The 27,792-nt window shown below is 43.8% G+C and overlaps 1 protein-coding gene across 4 annotated transcripts; it reads right to left on the bottom strand.

The window, feature by feature from the left end:
- Window positions 1-4,296: 4,296 nt before the first annotated feature.
- MCOLN3 (mucolipin TRP cation channel 3) lies at window positions 4,297-26,763 on the bottom strand. 4 transcript variants are annotated; one of them, XM_053391887.1, is made up of 14 exons: window positions 26,534-26,763; window positions 21,946-22,178; window positions 19,410-19,577; window positions 16,464-16,617; window positions 15,685-15,769; window positions 15,504-15,600; window positions 14,217-14,316; window positions 12,718-12,830; window positions 12,460-12,609; window positions 11,232-11,333; window positions 10,976-11,098; window positions 9,924-10,130; window positions 7,511-7,641; window positions 4,297-4,807 (listed from the first exon to the last, which is right to left on the bottom strand). In XM_053391887.1, exons 2-14 carry the CDS (start codon window positions 22,174-22,176, stop codon window positions 4,801-4,803), a joined length of 1,668 nt encoding a protein of 555 aa, XP_053247862.1. In that variant the 5' UTR covers window positions 22,177-22,178; window positions 26,534-26,763; the 3' UTR covers window positions 4,297-4,800. The 4 variants fall into 4 exon arrangements, with proteins under 4 accessions (XP_053247862.1, XP_053247863.1, XP_053247861.1 ...); XM_053391888.1 differs by having other exon boundaries at window positions 26,543-26,763; XM_053391886.1 differs by lacking the exon at window positions 26,534-26,763 and adding an exon at window positions 26,385-26,510.
- Window positions 26,764-27,792: the final 1,029 nt, after the last annotated feature.

The raw sequence follows: 27,792 nt of genomic DNA, 5'->3' as shown, positions 1-27,792 counted from the left end.
AGTCTTGTGTGTGTGTGTGTTTTGGAGAACTCAAAAATAATTTTTGTGAATGCAATGGTTAATTAAGTTAATCTGTTTTTTTTTTAAAAAAATCGATCAATTTGTATTGCTATTGTCTGTTAGGAGACAGGATGTTTTGTGTTGCTGTGTTCCATGAAGTGGGACTATTGTCTTTTGTTCTTTCTCTCTTTGCTGTCTGATGAGAAAGAGGAAGGAGCTACGTCAGAATGCTCTGAGTGTATTACAGTGGTACCTTGGGTTAAGTACTTAATTTGTTCCGGAGGTCCGTTCTTAACCTGAAACTGTTCCTAACCTGAAGCACCACTTTAGCTAATGGGGCCTTCTGCTGCCGCTGCGCCGCCACTGCACGATTTCTGTTCTCATCCTGAAGCAAAGTTCTTAACCTGAGGCACTATTTCTGGGTTAGTGGAGTCTGTAACCTGAAGCGTATGTAACGTGAAGTGTATGTAACCCAAGGTACCACTGTATATGTAAATAAAGTAGATTAGCCAAAATGCTGAGCTACTGAGTTCTGTTACACAAACTGGATACTCTGCAGATCCCTAAGTGTGCTGATGCTTCTTGGTATCAGACGCTGTGATGTTTGGGTTGGAGAACGCTTTTGAAGCTCCAACCGACCAAGAGGGAGAGAACATGCCAGTCGGGCATGTGTCTCTGCCAGGGTCCTACATGCGAGTACAATGATCCTAACATTGCCTACACTGACTGGCAGCGCTTCTCAGGATTTCGAATAGGGGATCTTTCCCAGTCCTTCTACCTGGAGATGCCAGGAATTGAATGAGGAACCTTCTGCATACAGAAGAGATGCTTTGTCAAAGAGTTGTGACCTTTCTCTGATTAGGTATCCATAACACAGCTGCTGTGGGACGAGATGGTTAAACAATGTTCTCAAAACTACCAAAATGAATTTGACGAAACTGCGGGAGGCAGTGGAAAACAGAAGTGCCTGGCCCATGGGGTCACGAAGCGTCAGACACGACTAAATGACTAAACAACAACAAAATACAGCTGCATCTAAAAACTGCACATGACAAGTGCTATTTTATGAAAGGCCAGGATGAATGCCTCTTCTAAGATGCTGCAGTACGATGGATAATTCATCACGGAACTCAAATGACACAAGATGTGATTGCAATGGATTTCCAGATGGATCCCACAAATGATGGTCTGTGGCAATGCTTCTATTCTTCTGCTTGGTGTATGTATGTGTGGGGTTTTGTGTCAGCGTCACTTGTGTGAGTTCTCTTACTATTCGCTTGTTGTATTTCCTGGTGGTAAGAGAGGTTGGGGGGGTGGCCTAGGGTGTGGTTGGTTGTCTTTGGTTGGCTGTAGTGAGATTTGTTTTTGTGTGAGTGGGGTATGTATGTGTGTGTTTTTGGTTAGCCGGATTGATTTGTATGGTGCCGGCCAATTCTCCTTGTTGTCTTGTTGGGCTGTGTATGTGTGAAACGGGGACCTAACCTAACAATGTATGCAACACTAATGTCTCAAAACAAATGAAACTGATCTGTAGAAAACACAACTTGAAAAAAGAGACAATGCACGTATTTTTGTAAACTAAGAAATCTTTAATAAAAATATATATTTAAAAAAAGCACAAATGATGGTCGTCAACAGCTAATAACCATGATAGGCTAACAGAGCATTTCTGCTTCAAAATAGAATGCATGGGGGCAAACAAATCGAGGTGCTGCATTTAATTCCTTGAACAGGTTTTGAAATTGTGTGTGGTGCCTACATGAGTAGAAAGGACTAACTTGCCCCAGAAGATACAGGAAGTTAGCATGAGTTCATGTTGCCTCTTTGTAAAGCCTGAGTAAGGCATTTCCTTCCATTCTCAAGGTCTTAGTTGGAGTAAATAACCTGTAAGATACCTTCTCACTCTTTAAGACTTCTATGACAAGCAGGATTCAGCAGGTGACACTTTTCATGGTAGAAAAAGGCACATCTTTTTTTTACTTTTAACCTGTTGGATAGGTGTTAAGAGCCGCAAGAGCTGTGTCAGAAAGTGGGTGAAAACAACCCTAAAATTGGCAGTGGTTAAGTGATACGTGATGAGGCTTAAGCTTGCCTGGAAGACATGACTTTGAAGTCTTGTTCCTTCATTCCAACCAATAGAGGCAGCTCTGCTTACTTAGTGATAAGATAAAAGTTCTATAGCCTTAAAAATCTAGTCAAAGGAGGAAGGTCATCAGGAGGCACCAAAAAGACAACAGAGAAGGCGGCTGCCTAAAATCCTGCTGGAAGAAATCCCAGAGGCTAGGTGCCAGGGTCCTTGAAACAGAAAAACGTTTTTTTCTGGACTTGCCCCCAAATAAAGAAATTCTGGTGCACAGTGACATTAAAAGCAGAAACAATTGTTTCTGTTCACTGTTGCTGCTTTCTTTTGGTGGGTTGCAATCTGGATGGTAGGCATAAAGGATTTTAGTGGGAGGTGGAGCTAATCTTCTTTGTAATAATGCAACCCTGCAGTTTTATGATTCCGCTTTCTTTTACCATTCTCTACAAACTTGGGTAGATCCATTTTAGCCAAACCGCAACGATAAACATTTTCCAAAATACAAGAAAGAAGCAACGAGAAAGTGCAGGTTGAACAAAAATTTATTCTCAGTGTCAATATTAATTAACGTTCAAGTTAAATACTTAACCATAGCATCCTATAAAATGTGAACAAACAACACATAATGTTTTCCAAAGTTTGTACACAGTACATAAAAAGTCTTTCTGCTCATTCAGTAGTACTCTGTCATGATTGTTGCTTTTACATTTGAAATATTTAAAAGTCTAAAAATAGATTTCCTTTATTTTTTTCACATTTGCTTTCTCAGTAAATACATTTTAGCAAATAAGGCATCTATAAAAGTCGGGTTCCACATCAAGGTTTTGGACCAGTGTTTAGCAGTTCTAACATCTAACACAAGTTGCAGAATTGTTTTAAGAGCTATATTTAGAGTAGTTCTATTTGCTTGCCCACTCTTACATTATTGCAAATAGTCTGCACTTGTTTAATATAAAGGCTTGAAAAATTACACTACATTTGCAATGAAATGTGTTCACATCTCTGACCACCTTGTTTCGTGTTAATGGATGTGAAACACAGGAATGTTCCTCCTTCTTTCCAGCAAGTGTCAATCCTGGCCTCTTTGTCCACTTAAATCAAAATAATGGCAGAGAACACCAGCCACTAAGACTTTGTTTACACCACATTGAAGAAACCTGAACATCTGTGTAGCAAATTAGAAAGATTTTTATGCGGTTTCATCAACTAGGTTGATCAAACTCCTTTTTCAGAAAGATGGAAATCCCATTTTCCAGCTACTGTTCCTGCTAAGTGCTATCAGTTCATTTGAGTGTTTGAGAGAAACTGCCTCCTTCCTGTGAGTGGGACCCTTCGGGGGGGGGACCATCTACCAGCAGAGATTGGGGACCTGTAGCCCTCCAGATGTTGCAGGACTATAAGTGGAGGGCCACATGTTCTCCAGGCCTGCCATAAAAGGAGGCAAATTCTATCTGCATGATTTCTGGTGGAGTGTATAATACTCTGCCTTGCCAACCCAGTTCTCACTGTCATTGGTTTAATCTTTTTTGTCTAGCCAAAGACTACAGCAGTTTCCTGTGATATTAGAAGATTTAAAGGGGAGAGCTTTTCTGTACCTAACACAGAACTTTCTATAGGCTGGATAATACCCAGGTTGTCCATTGTGGAGCAATTTTTTTCTGCTCTGTTGTCCGAAACAGCACATGCTTGAGATACCACATTTGCAGATGCGTTAAATATAGAACTATTTTCTGCGCGCGCGCACACACACACACGGACCTGCTGGGTCACACAGTGCCATAGACCAAGTGTAGAGAAAGCTTGAATTGAAATTCTTGTGCTTTGCAGTTATATTTTTACCATGATTTTTTCACTTTTAATACCATGTAAACTCTTAATTCTGTTAAATATATTTTATTTCTTATTTAATTATGCTTCTTTGTGTGGGGCAGGAAAGCCAATATGTCACCCTCTTGTCAGCCCCAGCAAGCGTAGCCAGGGATGGCAGCAAACATGGGTCGGGGATGGTTGGAGATCTAGTTCATCCAGAGAACACCATGGTGGCTACCTCTGGCCTAGAGTCTTTCCATTCAACTCATCCAAACAACTTATTGTTTAATGCACTAAGACACTGAGCTACGTCTAAATATTGGGTACTTTTCAAAGATGTTTTTATCAGACCGAAGCCCAGTGCTCTTGTTCTAGAAAAAGAAGTGCCAGAACTCACCATGAACACCTCCCACCTGAGAGGTGCTGGAACTGAGTTCCTGTGAGTTCCCTCTGAAAAAGGCCCTCCTGAAGCCCATTAGGTTTTTACAAGTTTTGATAGTCTCTGCACCCTCACGTTGGCCCTGATCCCTTGGCAGCATCAAGAAGGCCACTGCCTCAGCTTGTAATGCAGATGTATACACAGAACTAAAACAAACAAAGCAGTTTTGAAAAACAACTAGTGTCCTTAATCATTAGTGGACAGTATTCACACATGGTGCCTATAGGACTAAGATAGTAATATGCCTATATTCAACAATGCTTCTAAACCCAGGCAATTCTGCTTTGATTTTTGCTGAAGTTCTAATGAATGCACTAGGAAGTAATTAAAGTTAGCTAATCTTGCAAGGACCTTCATGGGTGTTTCGTGCCTTGTGTACAGGAATTTTCTCTTTGATGGTTCAGTTAAGTATCTGTAATGAGAGCGCCGTCCAAGAATCTCCGAATATATTCAAGAATTCTTGCTATTCTCATTAAGACCTTGAAAAGGGGGGAGGGATCAAGATTAGTTCCTTGGAACACAATGGAACAACTAAAACTATAGCATAGTTACCTGGAAATAAAGTCTCAGTGAACTCAATATTTATTTCTAAGTAAACTTGCTGTATTAGGACGCAGGTGGTGCTGTGGGTTAAACAACAGAGCCTAGGGCTTGCCGATCAGAAGGTTGGCGGTTTGAATCCCCGCGACGGGGTGAGCTCCTGTTGTTCGGTCCCTGCTCCTGCCAACCTAGCATTTCGAAAGCACGCAGTGCAAGTAGATAAATAGGTACTGCTCCGGCAGGAAGGTAAACAGCATTTCCGTGCACTGCTCCGGTTCGCCAGAAGCGGCTTAGTCATGCTGGCCACATGACCCAGAAGCTGTACGCCAGCTCCCTCGGCCAGTAAAGGGAGATGAGCGCCACAACCCCAGAGTCGTCTGCGACTGGACCTAACGGTCAGGGGTCCCTTTACCTTTAAACTTGCTGTAGGGTTGTACTGCATGTCTGATAATGGAATTGATTGTGCATGTAAGTTTCGGCTGAGCTTGGTGTGCTCAAAACACCGTATCATTTGGTTTCATGAAGCAATACTTCTTGTTTTGTGCGAAAGACATTATGTGTACTGCATTTTACGGGTAAGATCACATTTCCAGTTCCTGCCAAAAGAGTGCAGTGGTACATGCTGTGGCCCATTGTCATGGCCCTGCATTAAAACCCTTCCCACAAAATTTTTCTTCTTAATGCATCGTCTGGATCCCTCATGAACATGCCTTAAGTTTGGGGTCATCAATGTGGTATCCTCCACTCCTTTCTTTTGATACCTGCCAATCCCAATTTTTGGATTTTTAAAAATTTACCTCAGGCTACCTTGCTGGAAAGCTCAGATTTCCAGTGGCACCCCCTTTCCAATTTGTTTCCCGCTGGATGCCTCTTGGCCCCACACAGGCCCAGAGATATTCAAAGAACATGAAGCAAGCAGGGCGATTTGCTGCTCTGTTTGTTGGCAGCCCCAGTTGCCTTTGAAATGGGGGTGAGGAGCAAAATGATGTTGTGCTGCAACTCCCAACGTCCTTGAACTATTGACCAGCACCGGGGGAGGGCAACCTGCCACTCAGGGCACATTTCCCCATTCACACCCCCGTACCTCATTCTGGACCTGCATTCAAGTGGGAGACTTTCACTTTCCAGATGCCCGAGAATCCTATCCTGCCCAATGGTTAATTTTTTGCTACTCTCAGATATGCTGCTTCAATGCAAATCTGTGTGAATATAGGTATAAATGACTATGGAGTGTGTGTTATACATTTCTAGCTAAACCTGGTGTCGTTTGGAGCTGCCCAAAGCACATTTCTGGGTGGTTTTTAAATCTCCAGGCCCTTATAGCTACACTAAATCTGCCCTGGAGGGGTTATCACATTTAATAGCGTATCAGGTAAATGCAATAGTTCAGGCATAGGCCTGATGTTTGGGAACTACAACTCCCATCATCCCTAGCTAACAGGACTCAGTGGTCAGGGATGATGGGAGTTGTAGTCCCAAAACATCTGGAGGGCCGAGTTTGCCTATGCCTGAAGTAGTTTGTATTCAAAGAGAACTAAGTGCATCTTGCAGAGGGTGTATAATATAGAGTGGCTCAATGATTATTTTGGAGTATAGAGTAATACAGGCACTCCCCCCACCTCCATACGCATACACGTGGCACCGGGAAATAATTCAATTCATACCCAGAAATGGTAGGAGAGAGTGTGAGAGCCCTTGTGGCTCACAGAGACACCCTCCCCAGAGCCCAAAGAGTACATCAGTGTGGGTGGAGGATGCTTATGAAAAGACAGGCGGCACAGTGGGGCTTTGTTTACGCTGCTTAGCCTCCCCAGCTAGCAGCTGGCGTGCAGGGGAGTGCAGCAGCAGAAGCTGTTTTCCTGCATGCCCCCCAGCCTCCTGCTGACACCAGAGCTTCAATTCTAGTTGTGGATATTTTTGGATACAGTATTTTTTTGTTGTGGATTGAAGAGAGAGCGGCAGGGAGGGCTTTTAGAGGGTGCTCCCCACTTCACGCAGGTTCATTTATGTGCATGGGGCCCAGGAATGTAAGTGGGGATGTCAGGGAACTGACATCGGAGATCAACGGAGAGGGAAGACGCTCCGAGGATGCAGGGGAGGGAACCAGCAAGGAGAGAGGGAGAGCTTCGGCTGGGGAAGGAAACCAAGGTGACACCAGGAAGAAAGGGGAGGCTGAGAGTACTTCGGAGGGAAGGCTCCGAGACTCTGCCAGTGAGACCAGTGGGGAGAGCGCAGGACCTCCGCTTGGCACGCCTACTCTGCGCAGAAGGCTTCCGCGCAGAGAAGCTAGGCGGAGACTGGCGGTTAAGGAATTCTTATGTTGGAAGAAGTTCAGGAAACGCCCACTGACAGAATCTAGCAGTGATTAAGACAGTGGCATTTGCTAGGCGCTGTCAAACCAGGGAAGTTTGAGCTATATAACCTGCTTGGAGGCAGTTTGGAGTTTTACGCATGAGCAACACCTTTTCCCATTACAGGGGAGTTGCCTGTATAAACTTCAGTTCTGTAATCTGGCAACTGCCAAATTGGAAACTGTAGCAACCAGTTCAGTTTTGCATAATTGGGGTGGAGCAGAGAGCACAAGCTAGCAGTGATATTTTCTGGAAACAACTCTCTGTATGCGTTTGCATTTAGTTACTAACCTTTTACAGCAGCAGAAGATTGTTACAGGGCCTTCGTCTTCTATCCTGTATCTCCCAGAGTTTGGTAGATCTTTGCACTGTGCTACGAATGCACGGAGCTCTGTCTCTGGAAAGCCTTCTTGCTGGTAGTGCTTTTTTAAAAAAGTGTTGTTGTTAGCATCAATGCACGGAATCTCAAACAAACCACTGTACGCAAATCAATGGAGAGATGTAATTTTAATTGTTATTCAGCATACCATTTCACCTGTTGTTGGTTTTTTAAAGGGGGGGGTTGGAGTGCTGTGGGTGGACTTGCTAGGTAGAAAAATTGGGCTAGGAGAGAAGGATAAAGTGGTTTATTTTATTATAAAATATTTTTATATACCTGTCATGTAAACATGGTTTCTTCAAACCATGGGAGACGAATCTTCAAAGTATGAAGGAAAATCATATTCTTGCTAATGCTTTCCCACCTCCCCACAAAACTCCCAAAACAGGCTAGAGATTAGGGCAGCACATGCACAGTGCCTTGATGCTTGTCTTAAAAAAATCTGCTGTTACTAATTCTCAGCTGCAGACTCCAAGGTCTTTCTTTAATGTCTGATGCAGATAGATGCTGGAGATGTAATGCTGAAAATGCATTGCATATGATGCAGGTGTGTCCAGCGATATTTTCCTTTGGGTCTGAAGTTACTGTTGGCATTAATTTTGTCCTGGAGAAATCCTAGATATTTGCAGTGTCCACGTACTTTTAAATTATATTCCCATGGTATGGGAACCAACAGCAGGACAACAAAATTGTATTTAGCAAAACCTTCTGGTTGCTGGGACTTAAGACTTCAAGCATTTGGGAAACCCAAAATCTACTATGCAATTCTCCAAGCACCTCACTGCAATTGTTGCATTGGAATGTATTCCCTATAAACATTGAATTCATTTGGATATCTATTGGGATGTTTGGATGGCATATATAGAAACATATGTTTAAACTGAGGCTGATTTATTTTGTGGCCCTTGACTGCTTTATGTGAGTTGGTGTTTTCTTCTACGGCTTCTCTTTTTCTTTCTCAACTCCAACGCTAGCAGATGAGGATTTGTATTTAAGTATTTACATTTTTAAATGGCAAGTTTAATTCATAAAGAAAAGAAATAAAAATTCTCAGCTGATAAAGAGTTGGAGGAGTCTGAAGTGAAGCAGGTGGCATCCATCTAAGGTAAAGGTAAAGGGACCCCTGACCATTAGGTCCAGTCACGGACGACTCTGGGGTTGCGGCGCTCATCTCGCTTTATTGGCCGAGCGAGCCGGCATACAGCTTCCGGGTCATGTGACCAGCATGACTAAGCCGCTTCTGGCAAACCAGAGCAGTGCACCGAAACGCCATTTACCTTCCTGCCAGAGCGGTACCTATTTATCTACTTGCACTTTGACATGCTTTCAAACTGCTAGGTTGGCAGGAGCTGGGACCGAGCAACGGGAGCTCACCCTGTCGCAGGGATTCGAACCACCGACCTTCTGATCGGCAAGCCCTAGGCTCTGTGGTTTAACCCACAGCACCACCCGTGTCCCTTCACCTGCCATCTACTTCCCTTCAAACCTAGAGCCTATAGAGGAAAAGAATGGGGCTCCTTCCTTCCACAAGAGACCAGCTGCAATCTTTTTGCTGAAACAAGATGTTTTGGCTCAAGCAGCCAGACTGCAGCAGTTGTCCCCAGGGCTGGCCCCCTCTATAGCAGTGCACCCCAATCCAATTAAGGGAGAAGTTTCTTAATAACTGGGGAGTGGGAGAAAAACATTAACATTAGTTCCCTACAAGGAAATAATAATAATAAATTAATTAATTAATAAAATTTTATTTATACCCCAGCCATCTGACTGGGTTTTCCCAGCCCCTCTGGGTGGCTCCCAACAGAATATTAAAAACATGATAAAACATCAAACATTAAAAACTTCCCGAAACAGGGCTGCCTTCAGATGTCTTCTAAAAGTCAGATAGTTGTTTATTTCCCTGACATCTGGTGGGAGGGCATTCCACAGGGTGGGCATTACTACCGAGAAGGCCCTTTGCCTGGTTCCCTGTAGCTTCACTTCTCCCAGTGAGGGAACTGCCAGAAGGCCCTTGAAGCTGGACCTCAGCGTCCGGGCAGAACGATGGGGGTGGAGATGCTCCTTCAAGTATACTGGGCTGAGGCCATTTAGGGCTTTAAAGGTTAGTACCAACACTTTGAATTGTGCTCAGAAACCTACTGGGAGCCAATGTAGCCCTTTCAGGACTGGTGTTATATGGCCACTCCCCGTCACCAGTCTAGCTGCTACATTCTGGATTAATTGTAGTTTCCGGGTCACCTTCAAAGGTAGCCCCACATAGAACGCATTGTAGTAGTCCAAGAGGGAGGTAACTGGAGCATGCATCACTCTGGAAAGGTTCACACATACCTTAACTGTTTCATAGGTGTCTGTAATGAGGGCAATGAAGAGACTCAGAACCATGTAGATAAAAAGGCTAATGAAAGAGTAGAGGTAGATCCGACTAAACAGCCAAACCAAGTAGCTTTTCTGCTGCATCTTTGCAAAAGTAGCAAACATATCGTCTCCGTTTATCAACGAAAAGAGACATTCGGAAACCATGTTCAAGGAACGGAACTGGAAGAGAGGAACCAGAACAAAACAAAAAAAGATAGGTGTTTGTTTTTGACAGATTAGTGAAGCAATTTCAAACAAACATGTTATATACCTTATTGGGGATGTGCGGGTCCCTGTCACACATAGTATACAGTAAATACAGTGGTACCTCGGGTTACAGACGCTTCTGGTTACAGACACTTCAGGTTACAGACTCTGCCAACCCAGAAATAGTACCTTGGGTTAAGAACTTCACTTCAGGATGAGAAGAGAAATTGTGCAGCGGCGGCAGCAGGAGATTCCATTAGCTAAAGTGGTACCTCAGGTTAAGAACAGTTTCAGGTTAAGAACGGACCTCGGAACGAATTAAGTTCTTAACCCGAGGCACCACTATAGTAGATCATTTGGACAGTACTTTAATACTATCTCCATATACAGGGCCATACATAGGAATGGACAGGCAAAATTGGAGTCCCAATCAGAGGTAAACTGGGTGTTATGGGCATAATCTAATTTTGTGCAGACTGCCACTTGTGCAACAGAACTCCTCTCCTTTTCTGGTGTGCCTCCAAAATATGTTACAGAGAGTCCTCCAACTCTTCGCAGCAGATTCTGAGGCTGCACACAAGGCTGCAGGGGAGAGGAGAGGACAGTGAAATCTTGTTACACAAGCTGAATGGGATTCTTCTTCTGCACAGACAGCTTTGGAAACTACTCTGTGTTTGGGGCACGCTGCCCTAAATAAAATCCACGAGTGACTTTTTCATCTCCCTCAGTAGGTATGGTTTTTTTATGGGGCAGAAGGAGCTAAATAAATTTATATGCAAGGCTTAAACGAACAAACAAAAACCCCTAGATTGCAATACCTTGACATGATATGGGCCCAGCACAATCCAGCCGCAGAAACAATAGCCCAGATAAATCATAGCAGCACAACAGCAAAATCGGATGACGTTGGGCAAAGCCGCACGTAGTGTCAAAATAAGCAGCTGCAGAAAACAAAACAAAAAGCAAAACAATCCAGGATTGCTAATCAGACTTCAGCCCTGCATTCAGTACAGCTAGATAGCAACAGGAAACAAAATAAATACCAACAGCATGGAGGTCCTAGGTAATCCTTACATTGTACTTCTGAAAGAAGCCTAGGTAGCGAATCACTCCAAGCCAGACGAGCATGGTGGAGGTTCCCAAGAGGATGCTGCAGACATCGTAGCTGGTTAGACTCTGTGCGAAACAGAATTTTGGAATGTTATTAGCTGTTTTGTATAACTACCCAGATTAGGTATAATAGCATTGAATCTTAGTAGCATTATGGTGGTGATTGGGAGGATGGGAGCAAGGTAGATCTGGATCACAACCTGCCTCCTTATCAAACACCTGTCTTGGTGAGAGGTAGCATTTGATAAGATATGTGGATTGCATTTTTTACAAGCTGTCCTAGATAAAACCCTCTCTATTCCCTTTAAGACAGGAGGCACCCCAGACCTGCCAGACAAAAATCAGGGGAAAACATCAACTACTTTTGCAGCAATAGCAGACAGGTAAGGCCATTCTTTTTCTGAGGGGTGTCACTATGACCCAGGTGAACAAGGAGCCTCCAGAGACTCAAGGTGCACCGGAGAGATGAGTAGAGCTGCTTCTAAATCAGGGTTCCTCAGCTGTTTTTTGGACTACAACTCCCATCATCCCTAGCAAGCAGGACCAGTGGTCAGGGATGATGGGAGCTGTAGTCCAAAAACAGCTGGAGACCCAAGTTTGGGAAACCCTGTTTTAGATGAAATTAGTATTTGGAAAGTGGTGTGTATTAGAACATTTATTTAATATACATGCACAACTGACGATATTCCTCCACGTGCCCAGAGATGCTTCAAGGGTCCCACTTCATACCTTAAACTATGGAACTCGCTCTTACAGGAGCCAGCGATGGCCTCCAAGTTGGATGGCTTTAAAAGTGGATTAGACAAATTCATGGAGGAGAGGGCTATCTGGCTAGCAGCTGTGACGTCTGCCTCCACAGTTATAGAAGCAGCAATGCTTCTGAATACCATTTACTAGAATCTGGTCAGCCTCAATGTAAGAACAGGATGCTGGTCTTGATGGGCCATTGGCCTGTCCAGCAGCATCTTCTTATCATCATCACAACATGAATGGGGGGGAAAGCAGGCAAAGAATATTTAGGCAGCAATCCCTAGACCTACAAAGCTGGGAGTACGCCCCATTGAACTTAAGACTTATTTCTGAACTGACATGTATAGGATTTCTGTTAACCTAGGATGCCAAGATATTAAAGGCCAGTTGAAGAGCAGAGGAAACATTTGTTCCCTGTTCAGCACACAAGCCTGCTACCTACCTTAGCCTGTATCTCCATCTTCAGCGTAGAACCAATTAGTGTTAGAACATCACTAACTATGATCATGATATACCAGCCATTCACAAATTCCATCTGATCCGTGAAAGAGACTTCTTTCTTATAGTGTTGTTGGAAGAAAGATACAAATTCCTGAGAGAGGGGACACAGACATAGAGGAAAAAAGGGGAGGAATTATTATATGAGAAGCTGCAAACGACAATACACTGGGAAGTGCCGTCCAGCAAACCCTAAACTCACCCTCTGCAGACGGACTCCTTTAATCACAGATCGTGTGCAGAGAACCAGGGATGCTAGACATGTCAATATGACAAAGGCGTCAAAGATCATCATGTAGTGTGTGTTCTTCTGTACTGGAAGAGAAAGAGGGGGGAAACCCTAACAAACTTGTAGGTAATAGTCATTCCCTCCTCCACCCCATTCTCATTCACACCAGTACGTTTGTGTAGGTCAGCGTAGTATCTTACAAACATAGACTGGCCATGGGAGGATATAGCAATATTTGGAATTCATTTTTATAAATACCATATTAGGCTAAGGGCTAATAACTTAACCACAATAACGTTTCATTTTATTTTATTTTTGTAATGTATACAATTTCCTTTTCATTTTTTGTTCTTTTCTTTTCTTTTGAAACAAAAAAAGTTTATAACAATTCCAAATACATATCCATTTAAAGAGATTTCTCTGACTCTTGTGACTTCCCCCAGCCCTTCCATGTGAACATTTTCAGCTACATATTATTTCCTAATCTATATTTTGTATTCATATTATCCATAATACCTGTTACATTACAAGAGATATTAAAATCCTGCTAATGTTTTCATCTGCTTACAGTGGTCTCCTAAGTAAGTTATAAATTTTCCCCATTCTTTTATAAAGTTTTTGTCCTCTTGGTTCCTGAGCTTTCCAATCAGCTTTGCCATTTCAGCGTAGTCCATCAGCTTAGTTTGCCATTCCTCTCTGGCAGGGACTCTTTCTGCCTTCCATCTCCGTGTTGGTAGCATCTGTGCGGCTGTTGTCACATACATAAATGTTGTTTTCTACATGCGTACTATTCATTTTTGTGTCTTATCTTACTCTGTGCACTTGTAATTATATACTTTTCATTTTTCAATAAGGTGTACATATATTCTCTCTCTCTCTCTCTCTCTCACACACACACACACACACACACACACACACAGTTAGTGTGTGTTTGTGTATAAAAGCCAGAGAGACCTGCATTGGGGGCCCCTTCTGCACTCACTACTGAGTGAGGTCCTGGACTTCAGCCCCAAAGCCAATGGCAACAGTTTTTTATTTTAAGAGAGTGTTAAATGTCATCTTGCTAAATAGTTTTATGCCTTCCTTCTCCTTCTCAAATATGTAACACCAACAATATCCATAAACTGCTTATCTTTAAAAAGTGCTATATGAAAAGTAGCCCTTAGCAATGATGCTAAGTGAGAAGTCTATTTCCTATTGGGAGACTTGTCCTCAATGGAGATGAGGTTTCCATTTTTCGTTAATATTTGGATCATGGAGCAATTTGGGGTGGCCAAGCAATTCTACTAGTCAAAGTTTTCAGCGAACTTGAGGGAACATGCTCATGAATATGAAACCTTCAAGGAAACAGTCAAAGCTGATACTGGGTGGAATTCATCCTCTCCCACCTGTTGCACTGATTGAATTTGCATTTTTTTAAAGACCTGGACATTAGATGCAAAGAAAACCTTGAATATGAGGTTTTTACTTACGTGATCCAGAAACATGCCAGTCTTTACATTCCTTAATGGCAATATCGTTGTCTAGGCTAATTTTGATTCTTCCACTGTGTGCTTTGTTATCAAAGACTATCTGTGGGGTCAGAGACAAAAAAGCAGTTATCTATTTAGAGAGAAAGCTCTGAAGCCATATATCACACTGACGTGCCATTAAGACAGACTGGATCTGACAAACATTCTTCTAGCAAGAACACATTGGATTGAAACATCTTACGATTCCCAATTGTTTGCTCAAAAGAAAGAACACCTGGTGTCTGCCAGATGTTGTTTGCTTATAGCTCCTGTTGGCCCCAGCTAACATGGCTAATGGTCAGAAATGATGGGAGATGAACCACATCTGGAGAGTGCCACCTTGGCTATTCCTGGTTTAGCTATAACTGCTGCACCATGACAGCCAAAATTATATTCTTGAAAACAGGCCTGGAGTTGGCGCCTGGAATCCTTGGGCAGCTGGCAATGCCCACAACAGATGATTGACCCGGAATCTTCTTTTTCAAAAATCTCTTCTATGCTTCAGTTGGCACCAGGCAACTAGGCTTGGAAGCCACCATTTTAATTTCCCACAGTGCCTTGGCAAAAACCCAGCTCAGGGATAGTGGGAGGAATTAAAATAGCAGCTCATTGGCTAGCACTGACTGGAGTGCCGCTGCCCAACACCACCAAGCTGGCCTGCCAGGACCCAACATATAAGTGGTCCCCCCTCCCCCCCCTCAGCACTTCTGCAAGGATGCCCTTAGCACACTGATGACATCTTTGAAGTCAAAATAGCTGAACTGCCTCAAGGAAAATGGGGCTTCGGTACTCTTCACATCTCCTCAACTCCTCAACATCTCCCTTGGCTATTATCACTTTGTCCAGGTCTCATCCTCCATATCCTCCACCGGCAAAATCCAAGTTGTAATGGAAAAAGAAACATGAATTTATACTTCATAAACTGGATATCCCTGGAGTGCAAGTCCATACACTTTACCTGTGTTCCATATGCTTTAATATTGTTTAATAAGTATTTGCAAATGGTGAACCAAACTATTGATGTTAAAATAACAGAAATGATCCTTACCACACGACTTGGCATCTGGTGCCCCTTGCAAGGGATAGCTTCAGCCCCATGATTTGCTAGGCCCTTTCTGCCTCGCACATCTTCTTGAGGCTTTGATGGGCTCCTGGGTTCACATCACCCCTTCTCCAACCCACCCTTTGGAAAAGCTGGTTGGGGCCCTACAGCAAATGGGAACATTTGAACCTGAAGCCTGTACTTACTGTCAGTGTGAAATCATAGCAATCTGGTAGTTCGTGATGACGAACCGTCTGGAGATTGATAGCCTTCAGTTTGAACGTGAGCTGCAGAGTCACAAGTCTAGAAGAAGAGTTTGGGGATTTTATTTCACCATTACCAACAACAACATGCGAGCACACCAGCAACTGAGAACTCCCGCCTCACCTATGGAAGTCTAGAGTGAAGTTGAAAACATTCTTCCCCAGTGTCCTGTTTTCCAAAGGCAGCATGGGTTCCACATAAAAGCATTCTGTGAGGAAAAGACAAGACAGATTTTGTGGGAAGTACTCGGCATCTCACAAGGCAAAGAAGAGTCTAGATCAGTCTCTCTCAAACTTGGGTACCCAGCTGTTTTGTGACTACAAATCCCATCACCCTTAGCTAGCAAGACCAGTGGTCAGGGATGAATGGGAACTGTAGTCCAAAAGCAGCTGGAAACCCAGGTTTGGGAAGATCCTACTGTCCACAAGGGTAGGCATGTTTGATTTGACATGCATTGGGAAGCTTTCCCTTTGATTAAGTTACCCACCGTGTAACCTTTTCTCCCTGCTTCCTTCTCCCCAGCCACCCACAACTTCATTGGGCAGTTAAGGATAAGCCCCTCAGTGTCAGGACTGCCGACATCTGTTTTTCAAATGTGGGGTAATGCTGAATCAATGTGAAATGGGCTCTTATTTCAGAATGAACACCAGTTTCTCAATAAATAAATAAAAACCAGGGGAAAATAGCAACACAATGGATCTAGATTATGTATTTGGGCTATATAGGGGGGGAGGAAACCAAGTACTTAAGTCTCCATTGATTCTAGAATGAGATGGTGTGTGTACAAACCTCAAGAGTAACAGTTGGTATTGCATATGAGTGATGACAGGAAATTGACCTCTCCCCCCCCCCTCCTTTCTCTCTCTCAAACACAAGACTTGAGTAATAAAAATATATATTACCAGTTTCGATTTCTGGATCAATATCAAAAGTGTCATTTCCAGGACAAATGGTTCCTCGCTTGTAGAAGTATTGGCATATGGCCATCGGTGTCTCTTCGGCTCCTCTCTTCTCGTAGGCGTGATTTCCAACAGATATGGTACGTAGCTGTAAATACTAACCCAAAACTGACAGATGGTTAATGAACCCATATGAACTTGCCTCACAATCAAGAGAAAGCTCAGATGACTCTCTCTCCATCCTGTTGATGCACGATATCAGATAAGTAGCTACTGGAGGCAGGATCATCCCAGTGGTGGTTCCAAATGTGTGTGGAACGTCCTCCCTTTGGAGATATTCTGGTCCCCTCTCTTGGTTTTTAGGTGATCAACTGGAGTCTAAGTCTACAAAAGTTTATGCCATAATAACATTGAGGTGCCACTCTTTGTTGGTGTTGCTGCAGCAGACCAGCACAGATCACCTCTCTGGAAATATTATTTAAAATACCTTCATTTCAACATGCTTTTAATGTTTAATTTTAAATGTGCAGCTTTGAATGCATTTTATGTTATTGGCTGCATTAGGTTTTTGTAACTGTAATTACAAAATAACATTTTCTATTGCCTTGTCTTTGGTGTTTATTCATTTTGTAAACTCTTCTGATTTTCAGAAATAGGTCATCCTCCTGACAGGTCAAGGGAGCATCTGAGGGCATCCAGATAAATGATTAAATCTACATAGATAAATTTAGTGTTGTTCTCTGAGCTATGTTTGGTTTCACTGGGTTTAGTTAAATTTGTATGGACAAAGTCGAGATCGGAATCTGCATTTTATTGAGCTTCTATTTGCCTGCTTCCCATAAATAAGCAAAGAACAAGCAATTAGGACAAAGATGAGCAGTTTCTTTGCCCTTTAAGGATTTTTCACGGGGAGTTTCACAACAGAAACCCAAATAATTGAAAACCAGCAAGTGACTACAAGTGACTCACAAAAAGCACACTAAGGCATGTACCAATTTGAATGAGACTGTATCTACAGGCTCTTGAACTATGGTAGTTTATAAGTGGGAAGGAGTTTCTGGAATTCTGATTTGGGAATTAAGTTTGGCTTGTGAGGATGATGTTATCTATTAGCTATTACTATGCTCAGATGCTGAAGACAAATAACAGCCTGCCTGTGACCCTGCAGAATTACTACAGAGCCGGCCCTATCATTAGGCAGGATGAAGTGATCACCACAGACAACTGGTTTGGGTTTCTTGAAAGGCCAGCAAATGGTTAGGTATTTAATCATTCTTGGATTTTTACAGCCAGAGACAAGGAGGAGCGCTTTGGGGGGGGGGGTTGCCTCAAGAGCCAAAATAACTTGACTGGCCTTATGTATTCTGCACCTAGATTGGCAGCATTTGCTACTCTGCCTCAGGCAGTACAGTCTCTTGGGCCACGTGGAAACAAGATGGGATACAAGGAAATCCTTATACTGTTAGCCTTGCCAAACAGGTAGGTAGCCAGACAAGGACAGAAGCAGGTTCCACATCTTAGCTCCCAAATGTTGTGGTGAGAAAAGGGTTTTCAAGCTGCTATCAAAACAAGTACATGTCCCAGATTTGGGCTCAAGTAGACTTCTTCACCTAAGCCCAAGGGTGGGGGACTAGATCAATCTGGCAGGTGGGTTCCTTCATCTTGACACACCCATCCATGAACTAAGCTTAACAGGTGGGTGGGGCCAGTCACCTGACATCACGCCCATTTTTAGCCTGCATGGTTTGAAATCAAACTCTGAGGGGCAAAACATTCTGCAATGCATAGACATTCATCTGACTGTCAGCACTTGAGAAGCCTTGTGCAATATGTTTTTCGGGGACCACGGATCAGCCATTATCTGCCCTACACCATACAGCTGACCCAAGTCCTTTTTAGCCATTATCACTTGAGGTGTGAACACTGGTACGGCAGATCTGCAGGTACATTCTTTTGGCCTCACTCTCTGTAGCCATGCAAACTAGGTGAGGGTCCCTACTTTTCTGTGAAATGTGCAAGACACCTCTGCATGATTTTGCTGAAAACAAAGCAAAAAGCTGAATGAGTCATGCAGCTCTGGGGCAGGCTAAAGGTCTCCCTCTTCAGACAATAGCACAGAGATGAAGGAACCTGTGGCGCTCTAAATGCCCATCATCCCTGACCATTAAGCTCTGCTGGCTGAAGGGAGCTAAAGTTCAAGAACATGGGGAGGACTAACAGGTTCCCCATTCCCTGCAGAAGCACCTGAAAATAGTTTTAGTGTTGACTACTTTTGTTGTGCAATTCTGTCTGTACAGAAAGTCTGTATAGTCAGTGTAGTGTTGGACTAGGAGCAATCCAACAGGTTCAAATTTCTACTCATCTATAAAGTTCATTGGGTGACCTTGGGCCACTCAACCCAGCCTGTCTCACAATGTTGTTTTGAGGGTAATGTATGAACAGAACCTTGTACTTTGTCAGTCTTGAGCTCCTTCAAGTAAAAGGTGGGAGAAAGGTGTAAATAATAATAATAAATTTTATTTATACCCTGCCCTCCCTGGCCAGAGCCGGGCTCAGGGCGGCTAACACCAGTAAAATTACAATAAAAACATAATGGGGGGGAACCAATTTATTAAAATATGGGTTAAAATACAATTTAAAATGCAACCTCATTTTAATAGTAGCCCATAGATCAAAACCATCAGGGGAGGGAAACATAAGGGTCAGACTGAGTCCAAACCAACGGCCAGGTGGAACAGCTCCGTCTTGCAGGCCCTGCGAAAAGATGTCAAGTCCCGCAGGGCCCTAGTCTCTTGTGACAGAGCGTTCCACCTAGTCGGGGAGTAGTTGCTTGGTTTTTTTAAGCTAGCTTTAAATTTCATGGGAAAGGCACCCTTGTAGAATAACCCCAGCTGCTATATTTATTGTATTGTAAATTGCTTCTAGATGGCTCGTAGGAAGTGAAGTTACCTGATTTATTGCGAAATAGATCTGATCATAGACATCCATCTGCGTATAAACTGCATAGGTGTCATCCAGTCTGTCCGTGTAGCCTTTCAGGAAGAGATGTTTAAAAGCCACTGTGTTCTCCTCTTTAAATTCCACTACCATTTGGTTGCTTAACCCAAACACTACCAGCTGAAGGCAACCGCACACAAAAAGAAAGAAAGAAAAGAGAGCAAAAGTTGTTGTTTTTATATTCCAAATAATTTCAGCTGGTTAAAAGCTGCACGTTTCTACACAGGTCATTTCTCTGCTATGTGGACAGCTATGGCTAAGACCATATTTATATTTATCAAATTTATATCCCACCCTTCCTCCCGAAAGATCCCAGGGTAGCAAACACACATCTGTAATTTAAAATAAAAATGTATTTAAAAACAGTGAAAAACATCCTTTTGAAAAATGAATCGCAATAAAACATGTACCACATTTTTGCTCTATAAGACTCACCAGACCATAAGACGCACCTAGTTTTTGGAGGAGGAAAACAAGAAAAAAAATATTCTGAATCTCAGAAGCCAGAACAACAAGAGGGATCACTGCGCAGCAAAAGCAGCGATCCCTCTTGCTGTTCTGGCTTCTCGGATAGCTGCGCAGCCTGCATTCACTCCATAAGGCGCACACATATTTCCCCTTAATTTTTAGGCAGGAAAAAGTGAGTCTTATAGAGCAAAAAATATTGTAACCAATGATGTGTCTGGATAGGCCCGTCGAAAACGTTTTTAGCAGGCATCTAAAATAATACAATTATGGCACTTTACCATAAACTTGGGACGCGGGTGGTGCTGTGGGTTAAACCACAGAGCCTAGGACTTGCCAATCAGAAGGTCAGCGGTTCAAATCCCCGCGACAGGTGAGCTCCCATTGCTCGGTCCCTGCTCCTGCCAACCTAGCAGTTCGAAAGCACATCAAAGTGCAAGTAGATAAATAGGTACCGCTCTGGCGGGAAGGTAAACGGCGTTTCCGTGCGCTGCTCTGGTTCGCCAGAAGCGGCTTAATCATGCTGACCTCATGACCCGGAAGCTGTACGCCGGCTCCCTCGGCCAATAAAGCAAGATGAGCGCCGCAACCCCAGAGTCATCCGTGACTGGACCTAATAGTCAGGGGTCCCTTTACCTTTACCTTTACCATAAACTTATAAGGGCTGAGTTCAGAAATGCAACCTTATTATTCTCTTCGGTTCTTACATGATTTGGCAAAGAAAAAGTTGGCAAGGTAGGAGTATATTCTCAGTTTACTGGGTGTATCCCTCCCTGGTTCCAATCCGTTGTTGGGCCTTGAATGCAAGCAGTGGATTTCCTGCAAATTTAACCTTCACATCTCTCTCACTCTATTTGCACATAGAGCTTATTATCTGGGATCTGCAAAGGTGAAGACAGTGCAATGGCTATAAAACTGACTCTAAATATATGTCAGCTGGAGGCGCTTTGCAGCCTGAGAGAAAGGACAATATGACACCCCCTCCCCTCTCCGTGTGAAGAAGCTGACTGGCCTGAAGGTTGGATTTTACTCCCAACACTGTTGTGGAGGGGTCAATTTTGCAACCAAAAAAATAACCATTGGTGACAATTCAGGCTGCATACAAGCCATACATTTCAAAGCACATTGCTTCTGCCAGAGAATCCTGAGAACTGCGGTTTGTTGAGGGTGCTGGGAATCTCTCTGAAGATACAGTCCCTAGGATTCTGTGAGGGGGAAATGTATGGTGTATAGTTGTATACTGTCCACCATGCTTGATGCAACAAGCTAGATTAGGAGGCCCAGGGCAGGTCATGTGACAACAAAAGGAAATGTCTAGAGCAGGGTTTCTCACACTTGGGTCTCCATCTGGTTTTGGGCTACACTTCCCATCATCACTGACCACTGGTCCTGCTAGCTAGGGATGATGGGCATTGTAGTCCAAAAGCAGCTGGAGATCCAAGTTTGGGAAACCCTGATCTAGAGGGCTCCGAAAGAACAAGCGGGGGTAGCTCCCACCTCTCACTTTGCTTAGTGGCATAGCTGGGTGTTTATTGGGCCTCCAATATCAGAGGAGTTTATTTTTCTCGCAAACTTTCATAATTTGAAACACTGAAGCCATTTCCATTTTATTTCAAGTCTTGACATTTTCCATTAGTATTAAAAGTAATTCCAGAAATGTATTTCTCAAAGGAGTACAGTGGTACCTCAGGTTACATACGCTTCAGGTTACATACGCTTTAGGTTACAGACTCCGCTAACCCAGAAATAATGCTTCAGGTTAAGAACTTTGCTTCAGGATGAGAACAGAAATTGTGCTCCGGCGGCACGGCAGCAGCAGGAGGCCCCATTAGGTAAAGTGGTGCTTCAGGTTAAGAACAGGTTCAGGTTAAGTACGGACTTCCGGAACGAATTAAGTACTTAACCTGAGGTACCACTGTATCTCAATTCAGTATCAATAGCCTCTTGCAGTCATGTCCAAGCAACATAATATGGTTTGGGGCGTTTCTAAAAGGCAACCTGCAGCTTCCCCATTGTCTCTCACCTGGATAGTAACCATGGCAATTTTCAGAAGTTGTATCCCAAGTTTCCAAGGCTTCCTCCCCCGGGCCCAGAATTTTTCACAGGGGTTCATGAAGAAAAATTTAAGTTTCCTTCTCAGCTGATCTTCCAGAAGCAACTCCTGACACATTGAAGGGCGCCTCTTGTAGCTGTAGACGTTTTCATCATCATGGGAACTGCAGCTGCTTACAACCACCACTTCAGGGTTTTCCATTGCTGGAATGTGCAACCCAGTGATTAAACCAAAGAGACATTAGCAAGCTCAGAATGACTAACATTGGTTAGGAGCATCTCTACTATATGAGCTGGACTATCGTCTCCATGAAGGAATCAGACAATCATAGAGTTGTAGAGTTGGGAGGGACCTTTGAGGGTCATCTGGCCCAACCGCCTGAGGCAGTGGTTCTCAAAGGGTGTGGCAGGAGTAGATGGTGTGGCAGGAAGATTCAAGGACCATCAAAGAAACTTAAACATTTTGGTGTAGCATCGTATCAGAATTTTATTTTATTTTTTAATTTGCAGAATCTGGACAGATACATTTTCAAAACGAGAGCAAGAACATCAAATGATATTGAGGATAATCCTTGTTTTGACTCTGAACTGCCGTGTTGTGCTGGAGAGAATGCATTAGCTATTCTGCTGCAGTTCTCCACAACATGGTGTTGTGAACAGGGATTTTCAACTCTTGACAAATATGAAAGATCAGAAGAGAGAAAGCCTTCTTTGTGTTGATGAGGAGATGAGAGTTTGCTTGTCTCAAATTAGACCTAATATAAATGAGATTACCCAGCAAAAGCAAGCTCATGCCTCTCTCATTCAGTTTGAATACGTACATAAGGTACATATGTAAGAGGCTCGTTTACAATTATATTTTGGGAATGGTCCCATGTTCTTATGTAGCTGCATTGTTTTTATACTTTCTGGATGTCCCATGATCATATTATAAAGTAGTTGTGTTCTATGTTATATATCAAGCACTGCCAGGAGTTGGTTTCTTTTTGTTTTCCAAAGTATTTCTTATCAATAGGAAGATTTGGTGTGGTACGACCAAATTTTTATTCTGAAACTGTGCCCGAGAAGAAAGAACCACTTTGAGAACCACTGCCCTTAGGAGTGGCACAGCCCAGATGTGTACGGTGTAAAACAGAAACCAGGTATATACACTCATCCCAAGGACCAGCCAACCCATATGATCAGGCTTATTAGGTCATCAACTAAGCACAGCAGGGAAGGGTGAATTAGTTAAGAGTACAGAAAAACTAATTCACACACAGTTCCCATGCTTCACTCACAGAAAGCACTATTTTTAGAGATGAGCAATAGAGGCATTTTCCATAAACGCAGTATTTCCACATCTTGGTTTTTTTCTGGTTTTCCTACTAGAGTTTGGATACAATAGAAGACAGATTTCTTAAAAAATAAAAAGCTATGCAAAAAAACACACCCTTGCATATAAATTCTTAATTGGAACTTATCTGTATTTCTTATAATACAGGTCATCAGATCAGAGTGTTCTTTATTTCTTACTCACATACAGTTCCAAGATACGGATTGACTAAATCAGCAATCCTGCGGTTCTCCAGGTATTGTGCTCCAGTCATCAGCTTCAGCCAGCATAGACAATCATCAGGGAATGCTAGGAGTTGTAGTCCAGCAACATCTGGAAAGTCTCAGGTTCTCCATCCTTTCACACGGGGTTTCCCAAACATGGGTCTCCAGCTATTCTTGAACTACAAATGCCATCATCCCTAGCTAGCAGGTACAGTGGTCGGGGATGATGGGAACTGTAGTCCAAAAACAACTGGAGACCCAAGTTTGGGAAACCTCGCTTTCACTAAATACAAATCGGTATCAAGATAATTATTTGCAGAATGCAGATTCTTTAAAAGTGAGGAAACTAAAGGGAAAGCATCTCTTTACCCCTGAGTTTTAATTTACTAACTTATTTCTCTGACCAGCAATGAGGCTGTCAAACAGGAATCCTGGTGCCTTGCGGATATTGTTAAGGCTAGGGTGGCCTGTAGTCAGGGATGAAGGAAGTTTCCGTCCAGCAATTTCTGGATGGGCACAGGTTCCCCAACCTTGTAGTAAAGGGAAGGAAGGTACTTGGAAGTCTTAGTTGCAACTGTGCAGCTGCTTTAGATTTGAGGTCCCCAGAAAGCAGATTACATCTGGCCAATGGAGAACATCCCCTTTGCTCTACTTGCTACACAAATGTCGTAGAAGTGCTTACAGCTTGACCGATGGCATTGCTTCTAGTTCTCTTGCCCCTATCTCTTGCAAATGGTATGTGAATTATTTAGTGTTTTACCTGCAGCAGTGACCAAAATATGCCAAGAGCCTACAAGCAGGGTGCAGTGCATTCATTTAAGAACAAGTATAGCTCAATCCGAACGTATGCTTAGAAGTAAATCTGATGGTGCTTTTCCCAAAGGAAATGCACATTGGATGACGGCTTTCAGCAGGGAAGTAATCCCACTAGGGGCCTTAACTTTCAAGTAAACATACATATAATCAAGTTGTGAAAAACATCACAAAACGCTGACCTGATCTCTTTGGGTCATTTAGGCTGCAATTCTATACACATCTACCTGAGAGAGTATGTTCCATTAAACCCAACAGGACTTACTTCTGAGTAGACATGTATAAGGTTACTGTAATTGCCATTATAGAAAACAAGAACAGCTCAATTTTTGGAAGAAAATTCTGCACACGTGAGAAAGCAGCTGCTAATCTACAAAGTAGTGACTTTGATTCACTTTTTGCCAAACCAGGGTCCGTAACTACAGACAAATGCAGCAAAATTCTGCGCTAGATTTAAGTCCCTAATTTAGCTCTTTAAAAATATGTTAACATACAACCTGAGCTTGAAAAAACCCACAAGGCTGGCTATGCAGCTGATAAGTGCCAAACTATGTCGACTCTCTTGTCTCCCTCACACACCAATTGATGGAAACAAGGGCACTGCAAGAGTGGCACACATTTACACAGGAATTGATGTTCTGTTCATTTTCACGGCTGATAGCATGACAAGATATGCAGCACGGATACATGCAAAAAATTGCTAACTAACAGGAGCATCACACAGCATCCCTAATGTATCCATAAATGACTGCAATTAAAATTGCCAAATGTGTTGATCAGGAACATTTTCATGTCCAAAGTTTCCACATTTTGTGTTACTGTTTGAACGAGAAACTTTGTCATGGCCACATGGGTAAAATTATCAGGCATTTGGAGTGATTACTCACATTTCTGCAAGGTTACTGGATATACCCATATCAAAGTCCCACCAGTGGCGTAGTGTGGGGGGTGCAGGGGGGCCCGGCCGCAACATCTGGGGGGGCGCGCTCACACTCGCAAGGGGATCTATGGGGACCCTGCTCCGGGTTAGGGGGCGCAAATTACTTGCCTTGCCCCAGGTGCTGACAACCCACGCTCCGCCACTGAGTCCCACATCTACTGATCTAGAGATTGTAGGTGGAGACAACAAGCATGTTTCTGTTGACTTCATCTTCACCATCCCAGCCTCTCTTAGGAAGGAAACAAGGAAACCAATGGGGCATATTCCCAGATAAGTGTGGTTAGGATTGCAGTCAAACTTTCAAGTATAAGTCATTGTACAGATAAATCAAATTGGTTTTAATCAGATATGTGATTAAATCTGCATAAGCTTACATGACTAAAGAATAGTTTTGAAACAAAGGGGAAAAGCTTGGGTATAAATTATCCAAAATCCATGAATAAAACAAATTGATACTTAACTTGCATTTTTAATTGTCCATTTAATAAGGGTCTCCTTTTAGTCAATTGCAAGATGCTGAATCTAATATATTAACCAATTAAAGGTTGCAGCCCCATCTATTTCCAGTGCCACCCCTCATCCCTGAAAATCTGACCAAGCAGGCTATGCCTCTGAACATGCACAAAGTGCCTTTCCCTCTACCAATGAGTTCCCTCCAAAGCACTGGAGAAGAGAAGCAAGGATCCCTATGGGCATAGAATTGGAAGGTACCCCAAGGGTCATCTAGTCCAACCCCCTGCAAAGCAGGAATCTCAACGAAAGCATCCATTTCCATATACCAACTGATCATGGGAAAGAGATTCATTTAAAAATCCTTGTGCGCGTCCACCTGCCTGTCTGATGCTCAGCTCCAAAATCCAGCATCTTTGAAGAAGGGCCACAAAACGAAGCGGGGAAGGTCTGTCTCCTCTCCCTGCCCCCACCCCGGTTATATGACCTCCGCGGGATCTTCAACCAGGAGGAGAGCCTTTCCTTGCCTCGGAGAGAAAGCAGGAGCGCCCGGACTGACCTTTGGAGGGACGGCGAGAGAAGCAGCGCATTGGGGCGCCTGAGCCTACCGCGCTTCTCCCTTCCATGCGCTCCCCCCATCCGTGAACCAGCCTCTCCGGGCGACTTACTCATTGAGGCGGCCCCAAGCGCTTACGGACGCCGCCGGCTGAACACGACACCACCAGGGACGCCGAGAGAGAGAGACCTCCTCGCGCCCGGGCGCAAAGCGACACCTGATGCCCGCGGAGAGGGCAACGCGCCACCGCCGCTCGCTCACCTGCCCTACCTGCCCGGGAAGGGCGCGCGCATCGCCAGGAGGAGGAGGAGGAGGCGGCCGGCGCCTCAAGGGGAGTCCGCTTTCATCCCTGCTGCCGCGGAGGAGGAGGAGGAGGGGAGCGTCCTCCTCAGCAGGAGGCGGGAGGGCGGCCCCTCACTCCGAGCTGGTGCCGGCGAAGCTGCCCGGGCGCAGGAACTGCAGCGGCGAAGGCGGCGCAGGAGGAGGACGCGCCACGTGACTGGCGAAGCGCGCTCCTGCAGCAGCAACAGCAGCTTGGGCCTCCGCCTCCCTCAGGGGAAGATAGCCAGTGTGTGCACAAACTAGACCAGAAATGCCGCCCTACTTACCTCTCTTCACCTACAGCAGCAGCAGAAGAAGAAGTCCAAGTTGAGACACACACACACACACACATGTTTGAAGGCCCTGGGTCCCCCAAAGTTAATGGGCATTGCCCAGTGCAAAATTTACGTATAACAAAACAAAACAAAAAAAATAAGGGAAAAAACTGGATGTACATTTCCAAGTGTTTTGTGTTGTGTATGTAGGCTCCTACGACTTCTTCATGGATCACCGCCTTGTTGTGGCGAAGGGGCTTGAATAACTCAGAGAAGCTATGAGCAGGGCCACCAAAGACGGACAGGTCACAGTGGAGAGTTTTGACCAAACTTGATCCACCTGGAGGAGGAACTGTCAAGCCACTCCAGTATCCCTGCCAAGAAAACTCCATGGACAAAGACAACAGGCATAGAAAAGTTACGACGCAGGAAGATGAGCCTCTCAGGTCGGAAGGCATCCAACATGCTACTGAGGAAGAGTGGAGGACAAGTACAAGTAGATTCAGAGCTGATGAAGCAGCTGGGCCAAAGCCGAAAGGTCGCTCAGTTGCGGATATGCCTGGAAGTGAATGGAAAGTCCAATGCTGTAAAGAAAAATATTGCATAGGAACCTGGAATGTAAGAACCACAAACCTTGGTAAGCTGGATGTGGTCAAAAATGAGATGGCAAGAATAAATATTGACATCCTGGGCATCAGTGAACTAAAATGGACGGGAATGGGCGAATTCAGTTCGGAGGGCCATCATATCTACTACTGTGGGCAAGAATCCTGTAAAAGAAAGGGAGTGGCCCTCATAGTCAACAAAAGAGTGGCGAAAGCTGTACTGGGATGCAATCTCAAAAATGACAGAATGATCTCGATACGAATCCAAGGCAGACATTTTAACATTACAGTACAGTGGTACCTTGGGTTACAGACGCTT

Source organism: Podarcis raffonei, chromosome 6, assembly GCF_027172205.1.
Source record: "Podarcis raffonei isolate rPodRaf1 chromosome 6, rPodRaf1.pri, whole genome shotgun sequence".
NCBI lineage: Eukaryota > Metazoa > Chordata > Lepidosauria > Squamata > Lacertidae > Podarcis > Podarcis raffonei.
Note: the sequence above shows the minus strand (reverse complement) of the source record. Positions and strands in the feature narration are given on the sequence as shown.

Bases quoted from the DNA above. Each gene is read 5' to 3' on its own strand.
- MCOLN3 (XM_053391886.1), bottom strand. The intron at 19,578-21,945 runs GTGAGAGACAAT...GGTTGCCTTCAG, and splicing joins TTGCCATGGTTACTATCCAG to CTGGTAGTGTTTGGGTTAAG. The intron at 16,618-19,409 runs GTAACTTCACTT...GTTTTGGGTTAG, and splicing joins TCTATTTCGCAATAAATCAG to TATTTACAGCTACGTACCAT.